Source organism: Bipolaris sorokiniana (assembly GCF_000338995.1).
Source record: "Bipolaris sorokiniana ND90Pr unplaced genomic scaffold COCSAscaffold_2, whole genome shotgun sequence".
In the NCBI taxonomy this organism is placed as follows: domain Eukaryota; kingdom Fungi; phylum Ascomycota; class Dothideomycetes; order Pleosporales; family Pleosporaceae; genus Bipolaris; species Bipolaris sorokiniana.
This window is the reverse complement of record NW_006911896.1, coordinates 1,156,341-1,182,753: the sequence shown is the minus strand read 5'-3', so window position 1 is coordinate 1,182,753 and position 26,413 is coordinate 1,156,341. Positions and strand designations below refer to the sequence as shown.

Here is a 26,413-nt window from a genome sequence, read left to right as displayed (position 1 = left end):
CATTAATGTTCTTCTTGCACATGTCGTAATGATCCAATCATTTTTGGTATTGTAGTCCGGCAAAAGGAATGTCAGCACATCGTGTTCTTCGTATCGGGAGGTATGGCGGTCCGAAGATGGGGAGAGGAGCGCTGCACAACAAGGAAGATGGGCTATTACAAGATGATAGTAGCCGAGAAGCTCTTTTTAATAAATTCGCGTTGTTCGCCATATCAGCAAAGAAGGGCAAGCCAACGGTATGGATGCAGCCTGCACGCAGATGCAAGACCGCCAAGCTACGATCGGCGCTAGGCCAACCCCTGTCGTATTGCCTGCAGTAGCGCGCGTGGAGTTAGGAGGCTCGGCGCGGAAATATGCGGCTGGACGCAGTCCAGATGCTTTCAACCAGCGCCAGTTCCAGGTTCTAGAAACCTACTTTCCTTTTGTTGTCCTTTCGCATACTACTATAACCCGCGCTCACCACTCATGTGCTGTGCTGCCCTGCAGATTTCAGGAAACGATCGCGCACCTTGGAAGACACGATGGTGGTGAGAACTGCATCCGGAACGCTGGGCGGGGTGTCGATGAAGCACCTCTCTCTGGTCACGGTAACTAGACATGCGGCTTGACTGTACATGTCAAAGGTAAGCTAACGGCTGTGCAGTTGACAGTCCAGAACTCGGCCCTCATCCTGGTATGAACATCCCACAATCCGAACAACAACCTTAGCATGACTGAAAAGAGGCACGGGAATTGGGGTCGACTGGAAGCATGCTCATGCCACGGCTGACGCGAACCAGATCATGCATTACTCGAGAATCATGCCTTTGGCTGGAGGACAAAGATACCACACAAGCACAAGTGTCTTCTTGAATGAAGTGATCAAGCTGACTATTAGTTTGACCATGGTACGAATGCTTCTGGAGAAACCAGGCGCTGAGCCATGCGCTGACAATTTAATAGGCAATGTACGAGATGTCAAAATCGCTTCCATCGAATACTACTATCGCAACGCTCTCGCGCACCTTGACGACCGCTATATTCACCAATGAAAGCTGGAAGCTTGCCGTACCCGCCGTCATATACACTATACAGAATAATCTTCAATACTTGGCTGTCAGCAACTTGGATGCAGCTACGTTCCAGGTCACCTACCAGCTCAAGATTCTGACGACAGCCATCTTCAGTGTCATGTTATTAGGGAGAACGCTTTCGACACGAAAATGGCTCTCTCTGCTGCTGCTCATTGTCGGTGTATCCATTATACAGGTACCACAAGCACTATCGCAACCAGACGTACCGGCAACAGGATCCACACCCTGGACAAAGACCGTTGAACAGCTTCACAGTCTTGGCAACAATGTCGCAGCACGAATGGCGAAGCGATCTGGATCTTACGAGGGCATTCATGAAGATCGCGCGTCGCAAGTACCGCATATGGACAGACGGGTGGGACTCTTTGCTGTTCTGATCTCCTGCGCACTATCCGGCCTAGCGGGAGTGTTGTTCGAAAAGATTCTGAAGGACTCGACAAGTGGCAAAACCACAACATTGTGGGTGCGCAACTGCCAGCTTTCCTTCTGGTCGCTATTTCCCTCACTGTTCTTAGGCGTGATTTGGAAGGATGGAGAGATCATAGCAAAGACTGGGTTCTTTGTTGGCTACAACTGGGTAGTATGGACTGCCATCGGGTTCCAGGCAGCTGGTGGTGTAATTGTCGCATTGGTCATAAATTATGCCGACAACATTGCCAAGAATTTTGCGACCTCCATCTCCATCCTTCTCAGCTGCATTGCTAGCGTATACTTTTTCGATTTTAAGGTGACGCAATCAGTAAGTAAGCGGCGAAATGCTGGTTGGTCGATACTGACGAATTGCAGTTTTTCCTGGGAACATGTATCGTCTTATTTGCGACCTATCTTTACACAAAACCGGAGCGGGGGATGCAGCAATCGTCTGTGAAGATTGCCGATTTTCAGAAAACTACAGTCGAGCGGCCTTACGAAGACCGCGGGTACGACAATGTACCACCAAGTCCGTCAAGTTTTGACAGGCCTCACAAGCCATCAGCTGGATCGCCGACGATAGAACGACACGCTCACAAACGAGAAGCTTGAAGACTGAGCAACGTAGATTTTATAGATTTGTATGAGACGGAACAACAAGGTTCTGTAAAACACAAAAATGGGCCTGTTCATGATGTTTAGTGACTTGAATTGGTGAGATAACGTACACAGACCGCTGCCTGTTTGGTACGGCCTCACTCTTTACTAACGCTTGGCCAAATGCGACACGACCAATCTATGCAATGGCATGGAGGCGGCATTGCGAGAACATGGTTTCATCGCAGCAGTACAGTATACAATAAATGACTTTGATCAGCTCACGGGAGTTGAGATGTTCAGTGTGAACTGTCCAGTTCCGGCAGTCGTAACTTCCTCCATGGTGCCTTCTTCTTTCGCAACCACTTTTCTCACCTGACATGCTACTCCAAAAAATTCCCACAGCTTTAAAGCGTGACTTCACCTCTGTTGCCGTGTTCCAAACGAATCTATCCCTGATTTCTGCACACTCAGAATGGGCGAGCGCTTCTATCACCAAGAACAGCCAGGTAGCTCGCGACGTGTGTCGCGTTACAACATCCTTCAACCTCAAATCAAACAGCCGGCCCGTCTGACTGCTCCCCGAGATCGCTATCGTGTGGCCCGATACGATGATCCCATGTACGACACCGTTGAAGACGACCATGCCAACGGCCCAGGATCTCAGCTCGATTCTTTTGGTACCCATATTACCGTGGCTGTCTAGAATCAGAAGACTAATAGTTTTAGATGAGAGACTGCTTCAGCAGTCGTATCCAGATCGACAGCCGCAAGTCACGCACGGCAATGGAAGATTGTCGTTTGCGCCCGCCCCATCACAGCCCTCGTATGGTGGCCGTGGCGACCATATATATCGAAATCAGGGTAAGCATACACTACCGACACATAAGAAAGAGTTATTGACTTGCCAGGTGGATACCGATCGCATCCTGAGCAAGACATGGGAAGCCAATTGAGTCAGTACAGATGAAGTTTGGTAACTGATGGCTCTGCTAACTACCTACGAGGTCGGTTTGCCTACGGTTCTGTACAATTCCAAGATTCAAGTCCCGACCCTCAAGTTGGCCAGTCCTCCAGCCCAGCATTCAAAGCAAGTCAGCGCCGCATAGAGCACGCCAGCGCATCCACTGCGAAATGTGGTTCAGGGACCCAGACGTCTAGGGATACTCGACGGCACACTATAGAGCTTAAAGCACATGGATACCAGAGACATCATGGGCAAGTAATGTCTCCCAAATATCAAGAGCGTATCCTTGGGGAACTGCTGTCCCTGACTCCACGAGAAGACCAGGAATCTCTTTGTGGTCGGTGGCAAAATCCCAGCGAATTACAAGAAACTCTCTTGACCATACCGCATGCCCCTCCTATGTGCCAGGGCATCCGTCTCGTCCCGGTCGTAACCTTGCCAGATCGGCTTCGGACAATATTCCCTTACCCGACATTTAATGCGGTGCAATCCAAGTGTTTCGATACAGTCTTCCGTTCTGATAACAATTTTGTTCTTGCATCTCCAACAGGAAGTGGCAAAACAGTGATTCTCGAGCTTGCCATATGCAGAGCATTTGCTACTAATTCAACTGGTCAATACAAGATTGTCTATCAGGCACCTACCAAGGCTTTGTGCTCAGAACGACAACGTGACTGGGAAACAAAGTTCAACAAGATCGGTCTAAAGTGTGCTGAGCTCACTGGTGATAGCGATATATCGGACCTCCGACATGTACAATCCGCGAACATACTCATTACGACACCTGAGAAATGGGATAGCATGACCAGGAAGTGGAGAGATCACGAGAAGCTGATGAGACTCATCAGAGTGTTTCTGATCGATGAGGTTCACATACTCAAAGAGGACCGTGGCGCTACCCTTGAGGCAGTCGTGTCTCGCATGAAGTCTATTGGAACAAATGTTCGCTTTGTGGCACTGTCAGCCACAGTACCCAACTTCAATGATATCGCAACTTGGCTTGGCAAAAGTCCAACAGACCCAAACACTGCGGCCGCGAACGAGAGTTTTGGCGAGGAATTCCGACCAGTGAAACTGCGAAAGCATGTTTGCGGCTACATGTCCAACACCAACAATGAATTTGGATTTGAGAAAGTGCTTGATAGCAAGGTAAACGATGTCATAGCTACTTACTCTGAAGGTAAACCGATAATGGTGTTTTGCGCTACCAGAAACTCCACGCTTAACACGGCGAAGCTGATCGCTAGCTGGTGGTCTTCAAGAATGGACAATGATCGCTTCTGGAAAGCACCATCAAAACCAATCCGGCTTTTGAATAAAGAACTTAGGGAAACAGTTGCTTCAGGTGTCGCGTTCCATCACGCTGGTCTCGACATAGAAGATCGGATGCAAATTGAGAGAAGCTTCATCACTGGCGAGATCAGTGTCATTTGTTGTACCTCTACACTTGCTGTCGGAGTCAACCTGCCCTGCCATCTTGTAATCGTCAAGAACACGATGGCGTGGGGGCCAGCAGGACATCAGGAATACTCCGATTTAGAGATGATGCAGATGCTTGGTCGCGCAGGCCGCCCTCAGTTTGACGACACTGCTGTAGCTGTCATTATGACGCGCCAAACAAAGGTTCGACGATACGAACAAATGGTTACTGGTCAAGAAATTATAGAAAGCAAGCTTCACCTTAACTTGATTGATCATATGAACGCTGAAATAGGCCTTGGGACGATCTACGATTTGTCGTCAGCAAGAAAATGGCTCAAAGGTACCTTTCTCTTCGTTCGACTCCAGCAGAACCCCGCACATTACAAACTTGAGGGGTCTAGAATCGGTCAGAGTATTGAAGAGCAAGTGGATGATATCTGTTTTCGCGACGTCAACCTCCTGCAACAGAGCAATCTAGTCTCCAGCGAAGAGCGTTTCACATGCACCGAGTTTGGACATGCTATGTCGCGGTACTACGTTCATTTTGAGACTATGAAGTTGTTCATGGGACTCGAAGGAAAGTCTTCTCCCTCTGAGATTGTGAGTTACTCATTGCCTTGATCTGTCTTATGTGACCAACTAACGCAAACTCAGCTCTCGGCTATTGCACAAGCTAAGGAATACTCCAATATACGTTTCCGCCAAGGCGAAAAGACATTCTACAAAGTTTTGAACAAGTCGCCCTCGATTCGTTGGACTATTCCAGTCAATTTGGATCTCCCAGCACAGAAGATTTCGCTCATGATACAATCTGTCCTGGGGTCTGCTGATATCTCATGGGATGGCGACATGGCCAAACACAGATCACAGTACGCAACAGAAACAATGATAGTGTTCAGAAATATAGGTAGTCTCATTCGATGTATTATTGACTGCCAAATTGTGCTAGGCGACGCTGTCAGTATTCACAGTGCTTTGATGCTCGAGCGGAGTTTTGGTGCAAAGGCTTGGGACGATAGCCCGCTCCAAATGAAGCAGATTGAGACTCTAGGTGTGGTTGCTGTAAGAAAGCTTGTCAATGCGGGTATCAAATCTATAGAAGATCTCGAGGGTTGCGATCCACATAGGATCGAAGCTGTGGTTGGAAGAAACCCACCTTACGGCCTGCAGATTCTTGAGAAGATCAAGTGTTTTCCAAAGCTTCATGTTTCGCTTCAAGAACAGCCTTCCACAGTAAGACAAGTCATTTTAGTTGTTAATGGATTCGCTAATGATTACAAAGATCGGTAAGACTTTGGAAGGAGTCAAAATGCAGATCAAGGCAGCCATTGGCTTCATGAATGAGCGGCCACCACTGCGCTTCAACAATAAGCTCATCTATGTTTGCCTTTTGGTGGAAACATCCGATGGACGTAAAGTACACTTTGCCCGCATCAGGTGTGTATGAGGCTCCGCTCAGCCTATATGATACTTACCTTGTCCTAGTGGTACTAAACTTGGTACTGGCCAAAGCCTTTCCGTTACGGTTCTGTTAACCAGTTACGACCAGTCCATCAACTGTCATGTCATGTGTGATGGTATAGGTATGCACATATTCGTTTTCACAGTGATATTATCTGACCTTTTGAAGCTGGCAGTATGCGCAGCGCCACTGTGAGACCTCAGATACCCCCATCCATGTATCCAATTCCAAAACCTTCTGTTCTAGATTCATCGGCCCCACATCAGTCTAATATGTCAAAGCGACGCACAGAGAATGCGAGAGAAAGCTCAAAAGCATCTACTACCAGTGATGATTTTGGAGATGATGGACTCGACGATGATACACTCGTGAAAGCTGCTTGTGGAGACCTCAAATTCGACCATATCGACGCATATCCCGATCCGCTCGCAGAGAAAGTCGAGAGCAACAACTCCAAGGCTATTTCGAACAATAAAAAGGATGTCAGGAAGATCCCAAGCCTTACAGGGCTACGCAAAGCTGTCGTTAAGGACACTGCTCAAGATCCAGTACAGCTTGCAAATGGTAAATGGGTATGTAACCACCCTTGCAAAGACCGCGAAGCGTGCAAACACTTGTGTTGTAAAAACGGCATGGACAAACCGCCAAAGAAGAAGCCTGTGACCAAACCTTCTCAGCTAGAAGAACCCCGAATGCAATCGCAACAGAAGCTCCCTGCTCCAAAAGTCAAAACAAGTCAAACTATGCTCCAGCTTGCAGCACCTAAAAGAAAAGCTTCGATTCAGATTGAAGAGTTGGATCTCACTCAGCAAGAAAAGAGGAACAAGGTGGACCGAGCTCTGGATGACTTGGAAGCACAAAGCGAGATTCAAGAGACTACGAAGAGTAGTAATCTATCTTCTACAAGTCACTCGATTTCGCATATGAAGCCGGCGTACTACCATTACCAGGGTGATGCAGGCAGAGTTTCTTTCTCGGAACCTTTGGTCACGGAACCATTCCTTGATTCAAGCGACTACGGCAACATCCAGTTTGACGATCCTCCTGATTTTCTTGATCCTCCGCAACAACCCAGTGCACTATCCGACTGCAATACCCAAACAGAGTACCGTGACTCTGTAGATTGCGAGGCAATCGCCTTAAGTATCTCTCCAGAGTCTGAAACGTTTTATGATGATGACTCACTACTTGGAGACGTGCTGGTTGGCCTAGCTGACTCGCATAGCCTACAAAGTAACAATGAAGGCAAGTTTGATTCAATGAAAGCTGTGGAAGGTTTTCCCGACTGCGCAAACAAAGAAATCTCGGGAGAGGCGCGGCGTTTGAAAGACGATGAAATCGCAGATGTCAAGGGGATTACGAAAAACTTTTTGCCGAGGATTACTTATACTGGAGGCCACTGTCAATCCCATGAGTCGCCAGCTGAAAGAGAAAGCTCTCGCTCTGACACACTCATGAGTAGTTCGAGAATCAAAAGCGTATTTCCAAATATGGTAGCGAACTATATCGACGACAGCAAGACTGAGAAGCCTGCTCCCCGAAAGAATAGCCCTCCCCTCGCCCAGTTGAAGGAATTCCAGCAGACATCAACTACTAAAGAATTCCCAGAACACTTAGCAAAAGCTGTTAACAAGACATCCTGCTCAGTCTCACCAGAGGAGAAAATAATTCCCAACGCTCTCAAAGACCTAGAGCCATGGCTCCTTGAAGAATTCGGCGACATAGTAGAACTCGTTGATGAATGAACGTCCAGTCCAGTGCTGTTGCTAGAATCACTACAAGAGATAAATATAGGCATGCCATTATATGGAGGTGTTTTTGTTCAACGTCCTCGATCAATCAGTGTTTGTTCTTCGATCATTAGAACCTCAATTAGCGCTACCATCCATCCTGCACAAAGCCATTGTTGGGAATTCTTTTGTCAGCTCTTTCATGAAAGGACATCTTTCTCTGAATTAAGATTATTTTGCATCACTTGTCAATATATACTACGCATGCTGAACACAGAAAGCATCTCTATTTAGAATATAGTGATTTTCAAGTTGAACACTAAAAGAACATTCGATCACTAACCCCAAAATGAACAACTCGCCGCTGACAACCGTTATCGAAGAGACATCGAGTGCAGGTACAACAACAACAACCCAGGAACCTAGCTCTACGCCGCCTGGCTCTGTGCAGCAGGGGATTGAACTTGGTGATACGGACGATTGGCATTGCTCTGATTTCTTACATTGTCTTGGAGCGGGAGATCCAGAAGGAATTATCCAGTGCGATGTCGCTACTCAGCAAGTCTGCCCAGGGTTGGCGGCCGCGAATTTAAATACACCAAATTCTTACGTCAATGATGGTGTTCACGCCGGTGAAGATCGAACTCGAACTTGCGGTAATTGCAGGCTGCATGAAGGGCATCCTTTGTTTCCAAACAGGCTTGCACTCATCAATAGTTATTCCAATGTTGATCTTGGAAGCGGTATTCGCAGCCAGCTTTGTCGCAGTTGCATCTACGATGAAGTAGAACTATATTGGTTACGTCAAGGAACACTCAACCCCATGAATGCCAGGTCGAGTCAGCATATACGACAATGGCCTGCAGCAAACGGCTATCAAAACCTTTGCATGTGCGAAGGATGGACAGTTGATACTCCTGCAATCGACTGTTGCCATGCCTGCCGCGACAGGCTCTTCTTTGAATTGTGTTTCAATCCCTTCCAGATGACCGAAGACGTTCTCCACAGCTGCGTCCAGCCCGTCATAAAAGGAGCCCGGCTTTATGTCAACCAGGATCATGGACGCTCCATGCGCGTCTCCGCCGCCACCATCCTCAGACGCCGAGATCAGGGTATCGGCCGCATGTGTCCTTGCGGTAATAAACCAAAACGGCCAAGTGTACCCGAGTACATCACCTATTGCATGGCTTGCTCGGGCGTCCGAATCGTCCCTAATTTTTTGCCGCGGGACTTGCGACAAGGACCTGTTATGGCTAGGTATGAGAGACGTCAGAGTCTGAGGAATAGCGGGTTTAAGAGGACAAAAGGGCCTGGAGCCGCACGGAGACATCCAACATATAGGGTTAATATCGAGCGTGCGTGGATGACACCTGATCCAGAGATTGGGGGAACGTAATTGTAGTAGTAATGAGCTAAATACATGTTAAGATTTGTACGATGAAGACAAGGGGAACTGGATAATTGTGTGTTTTGGATAGTCGCTGTTGTTTCGAGTATTTAGAGTTATGTACGATAGTTTATGAGCAAACGTAAGGCGTAGTCTTTGAATGCGAGAACCTTTTTTAAATCCTAAAATAGAAAGCAATGGCACTAATGGATGCTGTACGTGTACTTGATGTGCATCCCCGCACAGTAGTGGTCCCGCCCTTTGGAAATCGAACCCAATTTCGCACTTCTGATAGGGCATCCCTTCAGCTTATGACCCCAAGATTAACCACTTGAGTAATCCTAATCGTTCCACCTTTGAATTTGTTTCTGCTAGAGGCCCCTCTTTTCTTCGCCACAAACACAACGTGGACGATAATCTGCAGCCTACGAACCAATGTGGGTGCGCCACGTTAACATGGGTAGCCTTGGCGCTTAGGACGAACACTTTGATCGTTCTCCCTGCAATAGCCAATAAATGCTTGTCGCATGTTCAGATAAACAAAGTCAACAAAGGGAGTAACTTCTTGAGCTGTCGTGTGATTACGCATGCAAAAAGTTAAACTTTCGCGCGTGAAAAGTATCCCTTCATCAAGTCCACACAACACCAACCCAGGACCACCAGATAGTAGTAGATTACAAAATGGCGCAAGTCTACCCCATCATCTTCGATAACATCGACTCCGAAACATCAACAGTCTGCACCTCTCCCACCGTCTGCACAACATCTCCCGTCTGCACCCCCTCAACAACAACCTCAAACCCCACCACAACCAAGGAGCACCAAAAATGGGAAAGCTTCCAATCCTCAATCCCCTGGCCCGGCCGCACATTCATCATCCGCTCCCACGACACAGGCCAAGTAATTACCTTCCTCGACGGCGAAATCATCCTCGACAAACCCGGCGGTTTCGGCACCTTCCGTTGGCGCTGCGTCGAGAGGAGAGGATGGCTGGGCTTCCGGGACCCGGTTTCCGCGCGGTACATGGGGTACGATAGTCGCGGCTGGATCCGGTGCGCGGTCGACACGCATAATGACCGGGAGTATATATGTGTGAGGAAGCGGCCCGAGGGCGGGTATGTGCTATTGGTGCTTGTGGAAAACAAGCTTTTGCCGATGGGGGTTTGTGCGCAGGAGACGGCGGGTGTGGTGAGGCAGAGGGTTAAGATTAGGGATTGGAATTCGGAGGGGACTGTGTGGGATTTTATTGAAGTGCCGTGTCCATCGGTTTGAAGGGTGGGGGTAATAGGGGGAAGAGTTTGTAACTTTAGGGCGTTGTGGCTCGGCTGATATAAGCTGGATTTGGGGCGAAAGAGTAGAGCAAGAGTACTGGGATATGGAGAACTTCTATTACATATGGGATCCGCTGAGAAGTTGCAGATATTAACAAGATGTGGGGATCATAGCGGGCCTGGATACATCAGATCTGACATGGGTAGACACTGTCGATTGGTGAACGGCCACTAGTGTTTGGGAGTTTGGGGCATCAAGATTCTGAATACATGGGCCAGGAAGGAGTGAAATCTGCTCAGTTTTACTCTATCATGATGTTTTGGAGCTACATTTACGGACATTGTGAGAAAATTGAAAAGAAGAAGAACAAGGGAAAGAACATGGAGACAGTCAGTGGCGAGCGGTAGGTCCCGCTTATGGCGTCTTGGTGATTATCAAGTAGTAGAATCAACACATTTTCTTCGTAGAAATAAAACCCATGTTATTATTTATGTTTGCTCGGTAGATTACCAATTTCCACATTGAAGAAGAGACGACGTTTCTTACAAAAGCTACCCAAGATTCTTTGCACGAGTCGCCACCCATGTTACGAAGACGCTAATCGCAGTTACCACATAAGCGCTAACCCCAAAGGCACTCTGAATATCCTTTTTCAGCACGGTCCACAGAATACCGAAAAGGAGGCTGCCGAAGAGAAAAACAGCGAATACTGCACCAATGATCATGTCAAAGTCAATCCCTTCTTTGTAGTATATGCCCCAGCCTTCTGCTGGTTTTCCTACGTATGCTTGGAGTTCCCCAGCTGTTCTTTTTGGTAGTTGATTAAGAACCCATGTCTCATCTTCATGGATGCATTGTGGCGAGGAAAGCATATGCATCAAGTCTTGTGACAGGACTGGGGGCCATGTTGCTAGAGGTCCAGCTGGTGAACAGCGATATTCGGCGTCCTGGGATGGTTCGACCTTTGGTTTTGGAGGTATGCACTCACAAATGGCTGGGTTCGTTGAGGTACAGCATGGATTATGGTCTCTGACCTCGACGTTGTTGCCCATACGTAGGCGAAACTTATATTTTTCAGACTTTGTCTTTGTTGTCAATCTGCTAATTTGAGACTTACCTTGACAAAGAACATTCCTTGTATACTTCTCATTGCTAGGATATTCCGAACACGACTATGATTGCGCCGTATTTGTCGTTTCATGAAGCAAAACAAGCCTCGATCCGTAGACACAGAGTCGATAGGATCTTGTAACAGGCACTTCCGCCGTTGGTTTCGGTGCGCGCAGGCTAGAAGATGAAGTGTAAGCTTTGAACCTGCTGGTGTATTTGTAGTCGGCGCTGACGACGTCGAAGGAGCACAATGATTGGGAACGTTGTACTGCGGTAAGCCCCCTCCATAGTTAGGGGCAGTTGCTTTAGCCGAAGAAGAAGAAGTAACAATAAATCGTCGCGCACAAGCAGGGAACTTGAAGTTCCAGTTTTGGTTTGTGGATATCTTACTGTACGAAGTTAGAGTGATATTGGCACCGGTGGAACGGCTCATTCTGTCGGTGAGTTCATGGATCCCATTGCGACGGTACTCCATCGCATCGCCAAAGAAGCTTTCTCCGCATCTCTATTATTTGATTAGTGATTGCCTAGAAATCTGCGTCTACCTCTGATGTCTACTTACGCATCTCCATCTCACACGAATCATCCCAGGCTCGAGAGGCGGCTCCAAGAAACCTGCTGCAATAAACAAGTTCTCGAGCGCCACTTGACTCCGACTCAAAAGTTTCCGATGAAATTTCTCTTCGATGAATTCTTCTTCGGGTTTCATGGGAAAGGCCACTTCAGATACTGGATTCGGCATCTGATTTGGCAATTGTACCTTTTCCTTCTCACTGCTTTTTTCTTCGACAGGCTTATTCAGCACGAACGCTTCGAGTTTTCTTTGAAATAACGCAAAAGCTTCTCCGTCTGTTAAGAAACATCGAAAATCGGACAAGTCTTGAATAAGGTCTTCGTCGATGTGATTTTCTGGATCTTCTTCCTCGTCCTCTTCATCATCCTTGTCTTCCTCCGCTTCCTCCTCGTCCTCATCATCCTCCTTGCCCAAGCCTCCAGCGTTTGTCTGGGATGAATCAATTGAATTGGGATTTCCTCCAAAATTCGGAAGCTGCGAAATTTGATACTGTTCAATCACAGATCGAGCAACATAAGTAGCCTTCATAGACACAAGGCGTGCCGCCAGTCTTTTAAGCTCTGTATCAGCGGCCGTTTGCAAGTCTCGAGCAAACCCTTTTAGTAACCGTCGAACATTCCTCTCCAGCCTATCTGGTCCAATAAGATTTCGCTTAAGAGCAATTTTATACAGCGTCATCAGATATTCGTGCTCAAGGAAGATGCGCAGCAGCTCGTTGGTGGCCGTTTCAATTTCCACGGCGCTGTAGCCACTGGCAGCTGAGATCCCGGTCGCTGTGGAGCCCAGAGATGCTGATGACCAAATTGAATCCGCTTGAGACATAACAGAAGCTCGGTCAGAATCATTTTCGGATAGATCCAAATTCCTGTCCCAACTTTGGTGGTCACGATCCAACAACATCAGAGATTTCTTTACTTTCGCAACGATGTCTTTGTCTGATAGATCCCAAATTCTGTTCCAATCTTTCTGGTCACGAGCCAACACCACAAGACGTTTCCTTACTTCTACAACAATATGTTTGTCCGATATAGTCCTGTTCCAATCTCTGTTGTACCGAGCGAACACCACAAGACGTTTTTTTACATCTGCAGGTAGATCCGGGCTCCCGTCCCAATCTTCCTGGTGAAGAAACAAAGACGCCAGATGAGCCAGTGTCTCTACAAGAAGGGACCTGTCACTCCTTGGATTCAGTTGTATCTCCATGAAGTTTCCCAGCTCGTAAATATAGCGGCTGGAAATCGCCAACTTGAAAATTCCCCTGCTCTTTGATCGAGCTCTGTTTGCAAATAAGTGTTTAAGTCTTGATCTCACCACTCCCAACATACTTTGCTCGCACTCATCAAGTCCGTCAATTACGCAAAATATTGTACCCAGCTCCACAGAGTTGACTAATCCAGCAAAGATTTGCCACAACACATCCAGAATCTCCAACGTTTCTTCTTGTCTTTCTAGGGTCTCATCTGTTTCCTCTAGGATTTTCTGGATATCTTCCAGTGTTGTGATATATGAGTACACGTACTCTTCTAACCCTGGGCGTTTCGTGATAATCTGGGTTATAAGCCCGTAGAGGACTGCAGTACATGTATTGCGCCGTTTGTCTTTGAAGTCGCAGAAGAAAAACACCAGATCCGTATGATCTATTGTTGAAATGTGTCTCTGCAGTTCCTCCAGAAGAAACGTTGATAGCACTGTTTTCCCTATGCCGGCGCGACCCAAGATCAATAACAGCCGCGAGACATGGGTGCTATTGCTGGTCAGCCAGGTGCGGTAGCAGTCGTCATTCTTGATCCATTCGCATGTGCCTGGAAGTCTGGGGTTGTGCTTGACAATGTTCTCCAGGCCGATATAGGGATCAGTGAGAATAAGCGCATTGCGACGCCAGACAGCCGTTCGCTCTAGTAATTTTATTAGGTAGTGACCTTAGTAACATCCCATATAAGAAGAATTAAACCTACCCTTTGCTTTTTCTTTATTTCTTCTTGAATATCTAACATCTTTAGGGGAAATTGGGATTCTGAGCCTTCCCAAGCCTCCTTCAGAGTGCTTGCCTCGGAATCCGTCTCTAGACATCAGATACTATCTGCGCGATGCTTCCTGGAAAGTAGTACTAAGTCTTTAAAGACATTTTGAGAAAAATGTAGTTAGGTATCAGTGGGACAATGCTTTGTGAGGAGCAAACTGAACTCGGTGTTTGGGACATCATCTAGGCACCGACGTAGCACAGCCCCACTCACGGCAGCAGCTCAGCCTTGTCAGCCACAAACACGCAGAGAGTATTGCCATGGTTAGAAAGCAAAACTCCCTTTATGAAAGCAAAATAAATAAATTATCTCCAAAGAACAACATAGTGCTAACATATATTTATTTTCGATGTTGTAAGTTGCCGCAGTGAGGAGTCATAGTCACGTGACATGGCCTAGATATATGCACCCAGGGATCTTTCTAAGCCTAGACTAGCTAGCTCATGACATCCATACCACCAAAATCTATCCCGTGCACCCGCCCCCCCTTATGTTGCCTGTGAGAGTTGTTGCATTTTTATGCCAAAGAAGCTTCAAGGAAGCTTTCTCCTTTGTTGACTACTGTACCTTTTTTTGAGAAGAATTAGCACGGCGTATGCCCCAGCAACCACTCATTCAAAGAACACGGAGACGGAGTAGGTGATTTGAGGCTAACAATATCTCCAATCCTAATATCTCAGCTAGCCCCGTCAAGTTCAGCTCTTCCAGCTTACTCTTGTGGTTGTTGCTCATAGCAGTGAGATCAAAGTTCACCTCCTCATATATTTCAACTATCTCCAAGTGCGTCATCCTTAGAAGTATAATTACATGCTTGTTACGGGAGTCTAGGTGGCACTTCAGGGTATGTCGACTCGCTACACGCGAACTTGGCCTTAATTATAGTTAGCACGAGCTGCAAGGGTGTAGTTTCCAAGCTGCTGCCTAACATCCCCTATCCAATGAACACGATAACGTGATATCGTCGTGTCAACGGTCAGTAGTGGTACGGACGTGGGGGCAATCATTGATACAGTATTGAGACTTGCTATACACAGTTTTTAGGCGCTGAGCGCGATATCGTCTTGGACAAGCTGGGCGGTGGTCCAGGGCTCCTTCGCTAGTGGATTATGTAGTAGGAGTCGTTCCATCGACGCGAAGGGTTCAGATGAATTCCTTGATGTAGCACTGATGAGAACCAGATACACAAGTGGGGCCCTTTCGACATGATACATGATATTACGTGACTTGCACATAGATGTGTCTGCTGTGTTCTTTAGATCAGGGCGCAGTTAACAGCTGAAACATAACTTTCCCACCATAACATACACACCAGAGCCGCCTGTGACACATGACGCTATCAATGCCGCTATGCTACGAGTTAGATTCTCAGGAAGGCTACGCTACTTCAGCGGTGTGGGTATTCCTACGATTGTACAGGTGAACAATAACATGATCAATATTTAAGTTGTACTTACAAATGAAAAGCACAATGTATCACCATGATTAGAACAAGAAGCCGCAAGTAAGCCTACCTTCTCCATTACAGAAGTTGTTCGTATAACGAACATGTGCAAAAGGTATAGCATTGAAAATCGCTACCCACTCTACTCTCCCTCTTTCCATTTCCAAAACAATCTATACATACGCATGAAACATCAATGCCACCCCCAAACATTCTATCCCCAAGCCCCAAACAACAAAAACCAATACCACACAAACTCCCACACTTTATACAAGCCCAAATCCCTTCGAACTTCGTATAGCCAACAGCATCTTCCCCTCCATAACCCCCCTATCCCTATATTCGGGCAAATACAACTTCCCAAAGCACGTCGAGCTACTTGGCAGCGCGTGCGGCGCGCCCCCAATCCGCGCAATATGAAACGTAATACTCTCATACCCAGTGACAGGCACACGGTCCGATGCCGTAACGAACTCAAGGAGGTGTCTACAATCCTCTTGACTGTATTTCTCGACAATTTCCCAGAAGGTTTGGATGGTAGGATTAGTGGTACTGTATCCTTCTTCGTATTTTGCGCAGCGCTTGAGGTCGGCGATGGAGATGTGCTGGGTTCCTTCGACGAGGGCGCGGAGGGTGGCCGGGGTGAAGAGATGCAGGCTTTTAGGTTTGATGCAGGATAGGAAGCCTTTGAGGAAGGATGCGAGTTGAGGGGCGACGGAGTCGTGGGTTAGTGCGCGGATGTAGTCGCGGATGTATTGGGTGCGGTTTTCGTTGGTGATCATGTCTGGTTCTTCGCTAGGATTTGAGTTGCTGAATGGGTGTTTGAGGTTGTGGTCGATTCTCTGGCCGTATAACTCATAGCTAAAGACGTATTCGCGCATGAAGACGTCTTCGACGTCGCTGTCGCTCCAGGATAGTAATTCTTGGAAGCTGTCTGCCAAGGCTGGCCAGCCGTCTCTGATGTACTCTAAGGCGTCCTGCTCAACAGCATGGGTATAGCGCGGACTACCGTTAGTCTGGAGATACTCGTAAAAGGCCAATGGGAATGTGACCGGAAGCGTAATACCATTATAGACAGCGAGGCTAAACAATATGCCAAGCATCTCAAATTTCCATAGCGGTTCAAGACTCTTGGGCTGAAACCAAGTCATTCTCGTTTGCGGGTCGATTGTGAACATGCCTTGAAAAGTTAAGTTATGCCTCAATGCAAAAAAAACCCCCGCAGGTACTTACCATGCTGAGGTTTGAAAGCCTCACTAAGAATCACACGGAAAAACTCATATGTTACTCCGCCGTGATCGACACCAATTTCTCCTTCACCATGGCCCATCTTAACTTTGAGCGGCTTGAGAAGCATTCTTTTGTCCTGGCCCCACAATTGATCAAGCGTGTCTTTTAATGGATCTTCTCGACTGACATCCAAGACGAGGTATTCGCTAAGGGTAACCTTCAGACGACTCTTGATGACCCACCAATAAGGTTCTCGAAGGAATATCTTGAGTGATGCTTGCATCTGCTGAGTGCGCATGGTGTGGTCATAGTGCTTCATCATCTCTGAGAAGTTGATTGTGCGAAAGTACGCTACCAGATGTTGAGCGGAGAATAGGCAAGTATACTGCAAAATGTGTAGGGTATTTGGCTTTTCCTTCCATGCGACGAATGCTGCAGGCTCGCTCACAGCGTTAAGGCGCTCGTTCAGGATAGGCATTTCAAACATTTTGGGGCGCAAGTTGAGAGACTGGTATCTCGAATCTGGGAGTGTTAGCTTGCCCTATGAGCTGGATATCGGTGGCTTACGAAGTTTATCCAGCATGATCACGGCAGTACCAACACTAGTCCATTTGTTGATCTCAGCTTTGCTATCCCACTCTTTGATTATGACGGTTCTTAGCCACTCTACAAATGTAGCTGTCACAGTCCAACCCGGATCACTCTCACTGTCTTGCTCACGATTGAGTTTGCGCTTGTTCGTCAATGCAACACGCTCAACTACTTCCAAGTGATTTATAACAATATCCAGAAGTGACTGATCAGTAGTTGGAGATTCTTCGTCACTATCTCTCAGACTGTTGAGGATGTGTTCAAAGCAACATCGCGTTCCAATTGCGCGACACAAGCGACTTGCAAGGCGTAACGCGGGCTCATATTCGAGCTCATCAATAATGTCCATATACGGGTCTGTAACATTATCGGTGTTAGGGACTGCATGTGGTACAATGATACCCCACGATCGTAACTTTCGGATTTGTGCCCACGTATGCGGCCAACCTATCGGCACCAATGAGGTCAAAGCATGTATGCATATCATGACAATATGAGCAGCCTCTTCAGTACTGAGGTAGCGTGGCGGAGTGTTTGATTTACCGTTGCTTTTTGCTTGCCCCGACAGACTTTTTGGAGGGGTGTTCTTGATTGAAGGTCTCAGACGAGGGCTTTTGTGGAGGGTGAGTTCGGGAGGCGGCCCAAACATGGCTTCTAGTGACAGGCACAAGCTATCAAAAACGAGAGCACCATTCCGGCGGTTCCAGTCTCGAAAAGAGATGGCCAGTCGATGCGAGTCAAGATGTGGAAGCGGCGAGTCCTTGAAAGCTGCGCTGCTCTCACGGAAAGACGAGAGCAACGTTTCAGGGTCGCTTAGTGTGTAGAACAATGATCGATTAATAATGGGCTTCGTTCGTCGGTTCGGGGGATGACCGTCAAAGTCGACGACATGATTGAAGTCCGCTGGTCTTTTGTCTCCATGAGGGCGTATCTCTTCTTTGAGTTCATCGAGAATGCTGCAGCTTAGGCTAGACAGGACATGTATACTGTTATCCATTCGGTTCGAGCTTGCAGAATCTCCCTCTGGAATCTCTAGTGCCTTTGGAGTTTTTCTTGCATCGTTCGAAGGGACTGAGTTGGCTCCTCCAATCGTGAAACTTTTTCTACCGGACTTTGAAATGGATAGCATGGTTGCAGCTGTCACTCCGTCGGATGGAGTGCTGTCTGTCTCTGTGTAGGATTGGCTTCGTACTTTACTATTTGGAGGGTGGTAAGGTATCCTGTGAATATGCTGACCATTGTGAACAACTTGGGCAGTTGGCTTGCCCGTTGTTGCCTTGTCACAAGCCCTTTGTGAATGTTCACATTCCGTGCGGGGCTTTGCATTCACATGTGCTAAACTGATATGTTCGCTTGAAGGTATCAACTCGACACTGGTGTTCCTATCATGCCCATTTGTCCTGGGGTTGTGTTCATTTTGGGGAGAGGCGTCATGGGAGGGATGTAGAGAAGCAAGTATGGAGGCGGAAGTGGGTATTTGTTTGGTATAGGAATATATCATGGCGAGACTGTCGTACAAATTCTGACCAAGCGCCTTTGGATCCTTCCTAACCTGTTGCCTGCGCGTGAGCTCGCTCATAGTGCTAACCTGCTCTTGTTGAGGTTGGTGACGAACATGTGTGTCGCCTTGGCCAGTCCCAACATGTTTGTCTCCATGCTGACGTGCTTGCTGCGCTGATGGAGCATGCACGATAGAGTCTTTTTCCAAACCATGTGTCGACTGTACTGAGCTACCACCCAATTCAAATGAAGACGGCGCTATGTTGAGGTCATGAGGACATAGCTCTCTCTGGGGATCGTCTTGACTGGCAAGGTAGTGGGCAAGGGCGGTGGCAGTAAGGTGTGTAGGAGGACGGTGGGGTTTAGAGGCATTGCGTTTGTGGGACGAGAGGCAAGTGGGGGTAGTGCAGTAGGGGCTCTTACAGCCGTAGAGGATCTGGGACAGGTAGCTGTCGTGGTCAGCGCATTGCCCCAAGGTGCACGAGCCGAAGGGGGACTTACTGTCGCACAAGGTGCTGGAACTGGCGCTGGCGCTCCGTCTGGGAGCATTCCAACACCCGACGAGGGTCTTGCACCTCTACAACATTGCTCAATCGGGTGCTGTCTAGGGCACGTGACGGACGCCTTGGCGGTTCTGCCAGCATCGCCGTGGATGATAAGGTTGGAGGGGAGAGGGTGCGCGGAGGGTCGCGTGGGTGCTCCGTTGGTTGTGACATGGCCATGTCATCGGCAGCTGCAACCATCTAAGCGCGAAAGGGAAGTGAAGACGGTGGCTAGCAGTGCTTTGGTGAATGTCATGGCGCGCTGGAGCGGTCACATACTGAGCGTCTCATCTCAGACGAGCAGGTCTCGACAGGCCATAGGGCTGAGTAGCGGCCAGTGGGTTGGTCGCTCTTGCCATGCGGCTCTCACCCGCTGCAGGGATGCCATGTGCCCGCGGCTTGGCGCCACAGCTGATGTCATGGCCGTCCACTTCAATATTCGCCGCATCCCTCGTCGCTGCGCCCTTTCCACCATCTCCGCCGTGACTAGCATTGCCCGCAGTGTCTGCATCTCAAACACTGCCTCTGGTACCCATTAATCAGCGCCGTATGATCCGGTTAGAGAATTTTGCCCCCCGGCCAGTCATAAAGGCCGTGACTCCAACCGCGCTACCGTTTCCCACACTTACCCCCACCTATTAATCGCCTTTTATTCCTCCCCTCTCCTCTCGCCTCCCTCCGCCCCTCTGACTGCAATAACGCTCAAGTCCTCGAAAACAGCGGCAGATATGGCGTCGCAAGTGCCTACTCAGGCGAATATCCAGTCCACACATCCTTTTACCTGCAACACATGTCAGGTCGCTTTCCGGTCCAGCGAGTTGCAGCGGGCACATATGCAAACCGACTGGCATCGCTACAACCTCAAGCGCCGCGTTGCCTCCCTCCCTCCTCTGTCCTCCGAAATCTTCACCGAGAAGGTCCTCGCCAACAAAGCCAGCGCTGCCGCCACTGCCGCCAAGGCTTCATTTGAAAAGTCGTGCTCCGCATGCCAGAAAACATACTTTAGCGAGAATGCCTACAACAACCATCTCAACAGCCAAAAGCACCGTATGAATGTGGCAAAATCCGCAAAGGGTGCGCACTTGGATGACTCTGCGTCCGTGACCGGTTCCATGGTCAGCTCTGCCTTTTCTCTCGGAGAGTCAATGGCCGAGTCCGAGGCTACTATCAATGGTGATGCGGATACTGAAATATCTGATCTCGCCCATGTTGTAAAGAAGACTACCCTCAACGGTGAGGCACTCGCGTCAGAAGATTCTGCCGAAGCCCAAGATGATAAGAGCTCAGTCGCTGCCTCTACCAAGCCTGCTACTGAACCTCTACTTGACTGCCTGTTCTGCAACTACAAGTCTCCCAGTTTCCAGCTCAACGTCACGCACATGAGTCGATTCCACGGCATGTTCATACCCGAGAAGGAATTCCTTGTCCAACCGGAAGAGCTGATTAAGTACCTACATGAGAAGGTGCATGTCTACCACGAGTGCTTGAAGTGCCACAAGGTACTCCACACTGCTTCTGGCATCCAAACACACATGCGCGACCGCGGTCACTGCATGATTGCCTTCGAAACTGAATTAGAGCTTGTTGAGATTGGCGAGTTCTACGACTTCCGAAGTTCGTACCCAGACGCCGCCGCTTTCAATGAGAGGGAACAGGAGGCTGAGGATTCAGACGACTCTTCGTCAACCACAGGAGGTGGAATCAAGCTTGGAGCGAGACGCGAGACCAAGACAACCACCGAAGATGATGCCGCCATGTCTAGCAATGCTGAAGAAGACGAGGGCTGGGAAACCGATAGCACCGTTTCGAGTGTGCCCACCGATGAAATCACAGCTGTCCCCATCGACCGCAGCCACCGCCACAAGTCCCTCAGCAAGTCCAAGCACCATAGCCATACCGATCCGCGTCCGCATCGCGCAGCAGACGGCTTCCACTCACATGCCCACCACACCCCTCAGGCTGTCTACTATGACGACTACGAGCTGCACCTGCCTTCCGGCCGCACCGCTGGCCACCGATCCCTCAACAAGTACTACCGCCAGAACCTCCGCAACTACCCCGGCGTAGCCGAGCGCATGGAAGAAGCTCAGCGCCGCGCTATCCCCGGCGCCCTTCCCGCCCCCGAAGACCAAGACGGCGACACCAACATGGACGCCGATCAGCAAGTCCAACTCCGTGGCCGCGGCCACGACGTCAAGCGCCAGCTCATCTCGTCTCGCAACAACGGGCTGCACGGCATGACAGGCGTCACGGACGCGAAGAAGAAGGAAGTCGAAGCTGTGGAAAAACGCGACCGTCAGAAGGAGCAGCGCGCAAGGAACAGATACCAGGCTGGCAATGAGCGGAGGAATAACCACCAGAAGCATTTCCGTGATCCGCTACTGCAGTAGTTGGCGTCGGTTTCCTTTGAGGGTCTGCGACTTTGGCTTCTTTTCTTTTATTATGCGGGTTTGGTCACGAGTTATGAGCATGATTGGCGTTTTTGATGGACTCTTGATTTCAGTGTAAAAGCGGGGAGGAAAGAGAACTACAGACTAGCTGGCCGGTTGGGCAGAAGGAATTAGGCTGGGTGTGTAGCTTGTATTGCTAGTGCTGTAGAGCATTTTTGCTCCCCTCCCCCCTTTGGGAGCTTTGAACGTACTGATGTCACTTTCCAATGGCACGTATCTTTCTCACAACTTGTTCTCCAATCCTGAAATTGCCATTATAGGTCCCATGCAACGGATGTAGATTGTATCAAGCCACGAGTTTTACTATGGAGGATACGAGCAACCTTCACCTTTATCTGCAATCTTTGATGGACAACCAGCTGGACGAGAAACTAGAGTAAAAGAGATCTACTAGACAAGCTAAAAACTCATGACTTGGATGATGTGGAGGAGTAGTGATGCTGAGTGTGGACCGCGCTGAGACGTTGAGTTGTGCAGATCATTTGCTTGTGGTCTTGGGCAAGGGGACTTAGGATTCAATCTTGCTATCCCTGCTCTGCATGAAACATTTGTTTGAGTAGTAAGCAGTTAATCATTCATTACTGTACATCCATCTGCTGCAGATGTTGAATCAACGCAACCACAAAACAGAAATCAAAAGCCATCAATGTGATGCTGGCATGATGCATCCACAGTTTCCCTCTCCTGCTCTTTCTCCTAGTCGATCTCCTTCTCACCCTTCAGTACAACCTCACATAGCGAACATCGGCAGAGACACGAATGCTGGTCAAGCTATTCTGGTAGTTGGTACGGAGCCAAACCTACAGTTTCCGGCCCTATACAACGCGTCAGCTCTACACTATTCCATCTATACAGAGTACCACTTACTAGCAAATGCAGGTTTCACGACCTTTTTCCCCGTGACTCTTTCGATGTCCTGGATCACAAGGCCCATTGGAATGAAGAGGGCGTTTCCAGAGCTGCTAATCCCAAACAGCAGTCCTAGATGCGCGCCAGACTCTTGATGCAACAGTATACTGCCAGAGTCGCCAGAGTCAAGGAATTCTGAATCCTTAGCACTGGCTTTGACTGCCTCAAAGCATGATCCACGATATGTGTCAGTGAATCCATAAATTTTAGAGATCTGCGCATCTATGGTGGGGTCGATGAGGACAATCGTAGAATTGATATTTCCCCGGGTCTCATGTGTGGTGCGTCCAAACTTGACAACGGCAATATTTTTTTGGTTGGCATTGAAAGTTGACCATTTATCGCAAGGCATGTTCGGCACTAGTGGCAATACCCTTCCGGACACGTTTTCGGGTAACTGATTGACGACATCGCGTTGCTTGGCGTTGTCGATGCGTATCAAAGCCCAATCTAGGATCCAATGGCCTTGAGACTCTGGAATCTGTTTCTCCTTGAATTTGTCTGTCTTTTCATCTGTTGCATACTTGCTAGCTGCAATGGTCCTGCGGCCCGAACCTGCGTAGACTCGACCAAGGTAGCGATTCACCCTCGGGACAGCCCCGACCTTAGTCCGCTGATTCGAGTATTGAAAGTCGATGCCACTTCCACTCACATATTTCAACAATATACCAGTATTCGTACATGTCGATGGGGCAGAAGGGGGGCCAGCCCTATAAGATGCCGAGGAGAGTCACCGTAGGAAAGAGGGGTGATATCTCTCTCGTTCAGACGAAGACATACCGTGCTGGGTGGTCAACTCTACCACCTATACCTATCGACACTATCTTCAAATATGCATTTAAGGCTGTTATTCGCTTACTTCGTACACCTTCTGTTTTCACACTTCTTCAAGCTCTAACACGTACAGTGACACACTGTTTTGGCGAACCAGCCCTATACAACGCTAAGGCGAGTAAGCGTAAGAAGAAAAAGCGGTATCTATCTCGCTCAGGTGAAGATATATCTGTCTTGCTCGGACGAAGAGATCCAAGACAAGATGGACAAGGGAGGGCTTAGCTACACTTGCTAGTAAGCGCCAAGGTTCAAGACGGCATAGATATACTCTAGATACTTAGGCCTCTAATCGCCCCAAGACACCTACTCCGCAAACATATCGAAACATAAAACTTACTAGCATCTACTTCGACCACATAGTTAAGCTGCTAACTAAGACCAGTAAGTATGTACAATATATGTATCCTCGGGATCACGTCATGGGAAGACCGAGTGACAGCCCCAAATTAACTTCAAATGCAGCCACGTTTTACCAAGCTAGCAGAAGAATTCCTGGGACGTTCAAAAGAGGACATCTCCCGGTGTATGCTTAAGACTGAGTGACAGTCCTTGACAAGCCGCGGAACGAAGCCCAGGACCGAAGACAAAACCCTACCTTCGAGCCGGCCTCTTTTCGCAGTTTCCCTATCCGCCAGGGTAGCTTCACACATTACAACAAGAGGTTCAGATACGGTGGAAGGTCGTTGATTTCTGGTGCATCGCGAGGAACGCTAAAGACGAAGCTCTATACCCCATTGTAGATACCTTGAGCCTGTGGTCATGTAGTGTCAGATTGCATTGAAGAGGATGGCTATTCCGCGACAGAAAATCTTGTGCAAAGATTTGACCGTGAAGATGGAGTAGATTTTGTGCAGGCTGGAGATGTTTGTCGCGATGCAGCTTCGAGGTCTTCGGGGATAGCAGAGATGGTGGAAAAGGATGCAGATTCGTTGTTAGACGGGGCGCTGTATCGAAGTTGTGTAAATGAGAGATTGCACTGGCAGTTAGCAAGGTAATTCGGGCCCCTGGCTTGCGATCTTGTGATGAGTTTGATGTGAGACCGAGTTAGGATTTGATTCTGCTGGGCAAGACATCTTCGTTGTGTGCGTGTATATTTCACCCTATATTTGGTTGGGGGGAAGACGGTTCGTCTCGAGGGTGAAACTGGTGACAATACCAAAGTCGTTGCTGTAGCCGCTGCGTAGTGGCCAATGTGGATCTGGGGATTGTGTGGGGCTTGTTGCGACGCTGATACCGCTTGTTATGACGATCTGCGAAGAGGTCAGCTTGGAATCCTTTTTGCGGACAATTTAGATGCCCCAGTTCGAAGGTGGCAACATTGAATGGGTCTAGCCGTAATATCTATTACAGTTCTAGATCACGCTGCAAGAATATTGCCCCGGTTGTCGTCCGGCTGTACAGTGATCGTATTCTTTTCATCCGCCCCCTTGATACTCTTCCGATTTTCGAACAACATAGTGATGCCCCTTTGATCTTGGCGGCGCCTAATAAGGCACCATGTCTACCATGCTTGATAATAATTGGATACTGCGAGAGTCATGATGGAGGCACCAGTAACAGAACTAAAGAAGAAACGAGAGGCTTGTATTGGTAGATGCGATACGGCATCACTTCGGCAGAAATCCCGGATCAGAACAGAGACACGAACCCAAGGTAACCTGTCTCATATGGAAATTCAGTGGTGTGATCCTCGTACATGCATTTGAGCGGGTGGAAATGATGTCTGCGATCCAGATCGAATGCGTGACATCGAAGTCGGGAGGATCAAACATCTGCGATGCCACAAGACACATGAAGGCTGCCAAGGTAAAAGACCGCGCGGCCCACTGGAGATAAGCAGGTGATGCCGAGGTATCCTACTGCGTCGGCTAAGAAGGCCGAAGATTGATGGATTATGAAGACTCAAAGATCTTGTTGGCCCCGAGTCGGAGGCTTATGTAGAGCCGATTAGGTTCGGAACCTTAATGAAGTAATGCGATTACCATAAACGCGGCACGGCACGGCTAGATCGTGGTCTGTTACCCGTTTTTAAATTGCGTAATTGTACCTTTTGGTTATAAGAGAGAAAGGTTGCTTTAACTGGAGGGTGACCATCTTCAACAAAGCGTACTCGTTACGAGTGGAACTTGTAGTCTATTTGACGATAGGAAATCGAACAAGTAGTACCATGCACACTGCCATATATTAAGGAGCAAATCAGAGCCCAATTATCCCCTCCCCACAACAGGACGAAAGAAGAATCCTTTCTTGCATACGAACGAAATTTGTGGGCGCTTTCGATACGAAGGTGATACGCGGCGCTGTGGTTCAGAGGACTTTGTTCTAGGTTGATGATGAGACAGGCACAAGGGGGCTAGCCGCATGTGGGTTTTTCCCGCCCCGTCATTGGCCCGAATCCCTTAGTGCAATAACTATATTTGTATTAAAAATTGGCTAGCATGAAGAGGTGGAGAAGGGGGGCCCAGACTGCTACGTACTTACTGAAAAAGGTGCATCGACTCATGGCTGTGCAGCAAGAAGGATTCTGCTCGGGTGAAATGAGATATCTTGGCTGGGATATTAGACCGTGTCGAATATATACAGGTATTTAACTCCATGCTTCGGGGCTGTATCGCCTATCATAAACCTTGGACCATGGATAAGGCCTCCCTCGAGGATGTACACTCGCCTGTGCTTGTTTGGTACTTGGGAACTGGGATACCGCAATAGAATGGCGTTCCATTACTACTTATCTGATTTCTTGGCATGTAACCTGGGCGTTCGGACTATTTGTCTTCCGCACGAGTAGTGGTTGCGCTTGTACTGCCTATTCCAATAACAATTGTGCTTGGCCATATACGTGCGGGGGATAACGCAATGCCCCCCCAGCAAGAGGCTGAATAGCTTGGAT

General features: G+C 48.4%; 7 protein-coding genes across 7 annotated transcripts; 4 read left to right on the top strand and 3 right to left on the bottom strand.

The window, feature by feature from the left end:
* Positions 1-389: 389 nt before the first annotated feature.
* COCSADRAFT_196252 (uncharacterized protein) lies at positions 390-7,677 on the top strand (the record flags this gene model as incomplete). Its single annotated transcript, XM_007697740.1, has 13 exons — positions 390-587; positions 644-673; positions 780-887; positions 943-1,812; positions 1,860-1,993; positions 2,556-2,761; positions 2,811-2,912; positions 3,089-3,308; positions 3,405-5,070; positions 5,125-5,703; positions 5,753-5,907; positions 5,956-6,057; positions 6,108-7,677. The coding sequence occupies exons 1-13, from the start codon at positions 522-524 to the stop codon at positions 7,675-7,677; spliced, it is 5,808 nt and encodes a 1,935-aa protein (XP_007695930.1). The 5' UTR covers positions 390-521.
* Positions 7,678-8,005: 328 nt separating this feature from the next.
* COCSADRAFT_33222 (uncharacterized protein) lies at positions 8,006-9,181 on the top strand. Its single transcript, XM_007697294.1, has one exon. The coding sequence runs from the start codon at positions 8,012-8,014 to the stop codon at positions 9,056-9,058; it is 1,047 nt and encodes a 348-aa protein (XP_007695484.1). The 5' UTR covers positions 8,006-8,011; the 3' UTR covers positions 9,059-9,181.
* Positions 9,182-9,601: 420 nt separating this feature from the next.
* On the top strand, positions 9,602-10,802 carry COCSADRAFT_33221 (uncharacterized protein). Its single transcript, XM_007697293.1, has one exon. The coding sequence runs from the start codon at positions 9,731-9,733 to the stop codon at positions 10,319-10,321; it is 591 nt and encodes a 196-aa protein (XP_007695483.1). The 5' UTR covers positions 9,602-9,730; the 3' UTR covers positions 10,322-10,802.
* Positions 10,803-10,872: 70 nt separating this feature from the next.
* COCSADRAFT_78911 (uncharacterized protein) lies at positions 10,873-12,827 on the bottom strand (the record flags this gene model as incomplete). The annotated part of the gene is made up of 3 exons (XM_007697739.1): positions 10,873-11,385; positions 11,439-11,936; positions 11,994-12,827. 3 exons carry the CDS (start codon positions 12,825-12,827, stop codon positions 10,873-10,875), a joined length of 1,845 nt encoding a protein of 614 aa, XP_007695929.1.
* A 2,906-nt stretch (positions 12,828-15,733) lies between these two features.
* COCSADRAFT_80909 (uncharacterized protein) lies at positions 15,734-19,432 on the bottom strand (the record flags this gene model as incomplete). The annotated part of the gene is made up of 4 exons (XM_007697738.1): positions 15,734-16,647; positions 16,701-17,219; positions 17,265-19,237; positions 19,290-19,432. 4 exons carry the CDS (start codon positions 19,430-19,432, stop codon positions 15,734-15,736), a joined length of 3,549 nt encoding a protein of 1,182 aa, XP_007695928.1.
* Positions 19,433-19,778: 346 nt separating this feature from the next.
* Positions 19,779-22,135, top strand: COCSADRAFT_271070 (uncharacterized protein). Its single transcript, XM_007697737.1, has one exon. The coding sequence runs from the start codon at positions 20,059-20,061 to the stop codon at positions 21,718-21,720; it is 1,662 nt and encodes a 553-aa protein (XP_007695927.1). The 5' UTR covers positions 19,779-20,058; the 3' UTR covers positions 21,721-22,135.
* COCSADRAFT_349706 (uncharacterized protein) lies at positions 22,136-23,406 on the bottom strand. The gene is made up of 3 exons (XM_007697736.1): positions 23,342-23,406; positions 22,648-23,244; positions 22,136-22,595 (listed from the first exon to the last, which is right to left on the bottom strand). The coding sequence occupies exons 1-3, from the start codon at positions 23,370-23,372 to the stop codon at positions 22,552-22,554; spliced, it is 672 nt and encodes a 223-aa protein (XP_007695926.1). The 5' UTR covers positions 23,373-23,406; the 3' UTR covers positions 22,136-22,551.
* Between the last annotated feature and the right edge of the window lie 3,007 nt (positions 23,407-26,413).